The sequence below is a fragment of the Belonocnema kinseyi genome, chromosome 4, assembly GCF_010883055.1.
Source record: "Belonocnema kinseyi isolate 2016_QV_RU_SX_M_011 chromosome 4, B_treatae_v1, whole genome shotgun sequence".
NCBI lineage: Eukaryota > Metazoa > Arthropoda > Insecta > Hymenoptera > Cynipidae > Belonocnema > Belonocnema kinseyi.
In genome coordinates, this window is record NC_046660.1 from 99,701,633 (window position 1) to 99,706,864 (window position 5,232).

General features: G+C 30.7%; 2 protein-coding genes across 2 annotated transcripts in view; one reads left to right on the forward strand and one right to left on the reverse strand.

The window, feature by feature from the left end:
* LOC117171777 (RING finger protein 17) overlaps positions 1 to 5,232 on the forward strand; it is a 585,549-nt gene that overhangs the window by 340,260 nt on the left and 240,057 nt on the right. The window lies entirely within an intron of this gene.
* Positions 2,838 to 5,232, reverse strand: part of LOC117171780 — a 168,930-nt gene continuing 166,535 nt past the window's right edge. The window contains exon 3 of the mRNA XM_033359390.1: positions 2,838 to 4,329. Within this exon, the coding sequence (XP_033215281.1) occupies positions 3,983 to 4,329 (347 nt within the window). The 3' untranslated portion in view covers positions 2,838 to 3,982. The remainder of the gene's footprint in view (positions 4,330 to 5,232) is intronic.

Genomic DNA, 5,232 nt, shown 5'->3' on the forward strand with positions numbered 1-5,232 from the left:
GTTAAAAGTTTGAAATAAAGCGTGAATTTATATGTGAACGCTTCCCATCCAGAATTTCGAAACAAGACACTTTGTAATGAATAAGTAATACACTGTTAGAAATATGTTGAAAATTCAATCACTTTTCAACCACTTTTTTGGTTGAAATCTCGTTCATTCACAGAATAAAAATAAAATTCAATCAAATGTAGTTGAAAGTTTATCAAGGCGTTTGCGCATACACTCATGCGCCATGATACTTCCCGCGAAGCCAGACCCCAAACTTACGTGATAAAGTCGCATGACTCCTTGTTTGTGTTGTGAGATCCATGAAATTAGCATGGACGTACAGATAATATTTAGCAAAAGAAGCAGCTTTAAAGAAGAAAAACAGTAGGTACTTTGAAATAATATAATCACAATGAGAAAATTTCATTTATACTATCAGTACCAACTACTGTATGCGTTTTCAGGTTATGATTACAAAAACCAAGTATCAAGAAGTTTGCGAAATTCACAATGGTAATATAATTCCCATGTATCTTTTGTTTTTCTTCTTTAAAGCTGCTGATTTTTCTAATTATTATATGCACTTTATCAATCTCATGGATCTCACGAAACATATGAAATTACTCATGATTCCTTATCGGAATTCTTTTAAAACAGTTAGTGAATTTTAAAGCACAGTATTTTCAAGGAATCTTTATGTGTTTTATTTAAGATTTTGGATTATTTAAAAATCTTGAATCAAACCTATTAAATTACCTGACAAATTATACTTGCTTAATTCATATTTAGTAATAAATTTATACTTACTAAAAAAAATTTTTGTCACTCTACGAAAATTTGAATTAAATGTAGTTAAATTTTGAACTGAATAGATGAAATTTCAACTACACGTGTAATTGATTTTTCATTCGCAAGTATTTGAAATTTCAACCACCGTAATTGTATAAAACTTCAAGCACATGTGGTTAAAAATTAAAACCAAATATTTCTAACAGTGCACTGGTACTTTTGTAAATTATAAATAAAGATCAGGGAGTCGATTGGCCCTAGAATAAACTGTGATTGCTTTAATATTTTTGGTCGTTTCTAATCATTAAAGTAAATTACAGAAAATATATGCTCTGGCGAAAAAATTATATATAGTTTATAAATAGTGTGAGGTAATATATACAATATTCATTTTTTCATACAAAAAATGTATGGAACAAATGACTATTATGTATAATACTTTATACTATGTATAAACTATACATAATTTTGCCCGCCTGGGCTGTTCACATTCGAACAAAAAAATAAAACACTTGTTTTCCAAATAAGTTATTTAAAAAAATTGAACCAAAAAACTATTATTCAAAAGTATTAAAGCTCTTTATCTTAAATCCATTTCTCCTCCAAAGAGTTTATATACTTCCTTTAATGTCAAATATTAATATTTTCAACAAGTTGGTGAAAATTGGAAAGTAGTATAAGAGGATTTTTGTAGAATTCGAAAATAATTCTTGTTGATCGTTTTTTACATTATCGTCATTTATGATATAAGGTATTAGATTCATTTAAATTGACACCTGTCAGTTTGTCAGTCTGGTGTGATAGGTTATAAATTTCCAAAAATGTATCCAATCGTAGTTTGATGCTTTTCTGTTTACGACAAATAGAGGTCAAGACAATCAGTCAGCTTTCTAATTCCAATATTGATGATTTTAGCCATGAATTAATGCGAATAAGTAATGATGCGAAATCAGAAACAAATATTAAAATGATGATAAAGAATGAAGTATCTACTTTTTGTTCCATATCTGACTAGGCTATTTCGGATCGAGGTATATAAATTATTATAGCAAGCATTTAATGTAATTAATTGGTTTTTTTTATGTCTAAAAACGAAATCATAGCAGCAGATATTTTCCATGAAATATTCAATAATTGACAGAAAGTTACACTGTAAAAAATCTATTGAATTGTACATCTCTGGCGGATGTAAATAAAAGGACCCTCGTGTATCAGAGTAACTTTATGAAAAATTGTAATAATCCACCCAGCGATGAATTTTACAATTGAATCTGTTGTGATATTCCATTTCAGTCGATAATTTTACACACGAAAATGTAAAATTCCTTATGTGAAAGAATAAAATAAAATTTATTAGACCGACAGGTTTCGAACACTCGAAGCTCAAACTTCGTATAAAATTTCACGGAGATTGAACAAACACAAGCCGGGACACGTTACCACCTACCAAAAACACATAAGATACTATGGGTATTTTTTTGGTGTTTAAATATTCCATAACATAAATATTAAATATACGTTTTGAATAACCACATTTTTCTCGTTCTAATGACAGAAAATGCAAAAGGAAAAATAGGAATAGCTCAAATTTGATCTATTTTTGTGTGAAAGCTGTCAAAAAAGTTGAACATAGCTGTCAATTTCTCTAAAATTAGTGGATGAAAGCATCGATAAACAACGAAACGAGAGACCCTTTCGTATTAACATATTATTTGATTAATTATTCTAAATTTACAATTAATTATATATCAAAAGCCTTAGTTTCCGCCAGGGTAAAATTAAAGATTTTTAGTAAAATTGAAAATCTTGATGTAATTTTCAATCACAGGAAACTGATTTTACCGACACATGGTATTTTTGCACGATGCGACTGAATTTTCCCTTCTGAATGTAAAGTTCGTACGACGGAATGTGTAATTTTATTTTTATCGGGTGTTTAATATTACACTGCTGTTCGAGGGTCCTTTTATTTACATCGCTAGAGGATGTAATTTCACACACTTTTGTAAAATCACACAGTGAAGTGTGTGATATTTACAATGATACAATATGTAATTTTCCGAAACTTTGTAATTTTACACAAATCTTTTTTTACAGTGTACCATTTAATAGTTCAGTTAATTTTTGTTATAATGCATTACTTTTACTTCTTAGATTGCAGAAACATTTAAAAATATCTAACAGAATAGCTACTCAGACCGAAAAACCTGGATATTATTCGTAAACAAATTTCGGTTCGTGTAGACACTGTGTTTTTGAATTTTATTTTCCACAAGAAATTTTTAATTTTATTAAACATCATTAATCACGATATTAATCACAAACAATTTTAAAGTTTCTTTATGTTTTGAGAGCTTGAAATGTTTTATGATTGTTATTGAAACAAAATGAGCAATTTTTTAGCACCGATATTTAAAGTACGCTGCAAAAAATTCACCCGTTTTCGCTCTTTAAGTATTAATCTATAAATAAATTACATTTAATTTGTGAAAACTTAAGAATTCGGCTCACAAAAAGCGGGTATTCTAAATCGAAATGGACACCTTGACGTGTACCATTAATGCAAGATTTATACGTGTCGTACTTGGCAATCTAGTCAACCTATTTCTCGAAATGTTTTGAAACATTTGTACAGAAGTTTCTAATTCTATTATGCAGTTGTACAATTTGATCAGTGGATTTACAAATTAACTATTGTACTTGGCATTTATAACTTATCTACTAAGTCGTAACAGAGTTTGTAGATCTACATAATTTGCGAAGTTACATGACTGACGACAGGTTCGCTATAACTTACAATTTATATTACTATAAACTTACGTTAAATCTTCACATTTGTGTAAAGATGAGATTCGATCTACTTTCGTTTTGATCTAAGTAAACTCTACAATCTGTTGTATTAACATCCTAGGAAAATACTAGTCTATCGGAAAGTCTAAATCAAATTGATAAAAATCATATAGATGGAATTTGAAATTTAAAAAGCATCTGTAACTCATTCCAAGGTTTCCATTCCATTCCTTAGTCCGCATATCAGGACTTCCTTAGCCTCTCTGTTAGCCGCTTAATGACCATACGGACCCTAAGTTTTTAAATTTTAATCATAGAAAAACGACAGGCTTGATAATAACGTCTACTTCATTCCTTGAAATAGCGATTTCGATTATGATTATTAAAACAACTTGTGAAATATTATTGATGGCTGTTATTTCCGCGTGATGAAAATGTTTTCTAGAAGTTCCTTAGTTATTACTCGATGAGGCCTGGTCGGGCTTTCGGTGGGCCGTTGATAAAGTCTACTGTTGATAGCATAGAGCTTTGGACTTAATTCACATCTTACATTGAACCACCAATCGCAGACGAATACTGCCTGACTAAATTGAGTTCCATTTGGGCACAGAAAAGACGCTTGTCGACCGTCTATGTCACAATAATGCCAACCTTGACACCTAGTTTCAACGTCCGCGAAGAATCCAGGATAGGGTTGATCATCGCAGTAGAAATTTGTGTAAGGCACCTTTCCAAGAACTGGGTAGTCTGTTCCCGGACGTCCTAAAAAAAGTATTTTATTAGATTAATGTTGAAGAAAATATGGAAAAATATTGGGTTAAAATGTCAATTCCTAAATAATTGGTAAATTTTTGTAAAAAGCTCAGGGTAGCAGCTGGACTGGTGAACCGTCAAATGACGGTGAATTTATTCTTTGACCGTGAATTTTACATATTTTTAGAAAAAAAATGTTTAAAAATTTTCATAGTTGGAATAGAACGAAATTTTTGTAATTCTTTTTTTTTCTGCATTGCAAAAGAAAGATTTTATGTTTTTAAGTTGGAGCAGAGGAAAGTAGTTCAGTTTTTCATTTTTTTCCTGTATTGGAAGTGGCACTTTTTGTTTTTAACATTTATACTGAGTTGGAAGAGATGTAGTTTTGCTTATTTTGTATGAATTGGGAAAAACAATTTTTTTCTTTTAAACATTTTAATTGAGTTTAAGGCAAGAGTTCTGCCGGCCAAACAAGAAAAGTCGTAACTTCATTTTGGTTGAGTCCCCTGTCATCCCAATTTCAGTTAGGTTGACAGGGCACTGATCCAAAATGTAGTCACTACTTTTCGTAGTTGGACGACAGAGTTCTTTATTTAAAATTTTTTTAAGTTAAAGAGGAAAATTTTTAAGATTATTATTGAGTTGGAAGGGAGGAAATTTTTTTAAATTTTTTCTGAACTGGAAGAACATTGATCTATTTTTAAGATTTTTGGCGGGTAGAAGAGATGAATATTCGGGCTTCAATTTTCAGTTCGCACAGTTAATTTTTTGCTTTGATTTAGAATAGTCACCCTGAAACCCTAAAAAATGAAAGCATACGAGGGTGGATTGATAAGTTTCCGGCCTGACCAAGAGATGGCGCCACTAGGCCTACCTTGAGGTGGCGTTCTATAGTACCATCCTTAGATAGCT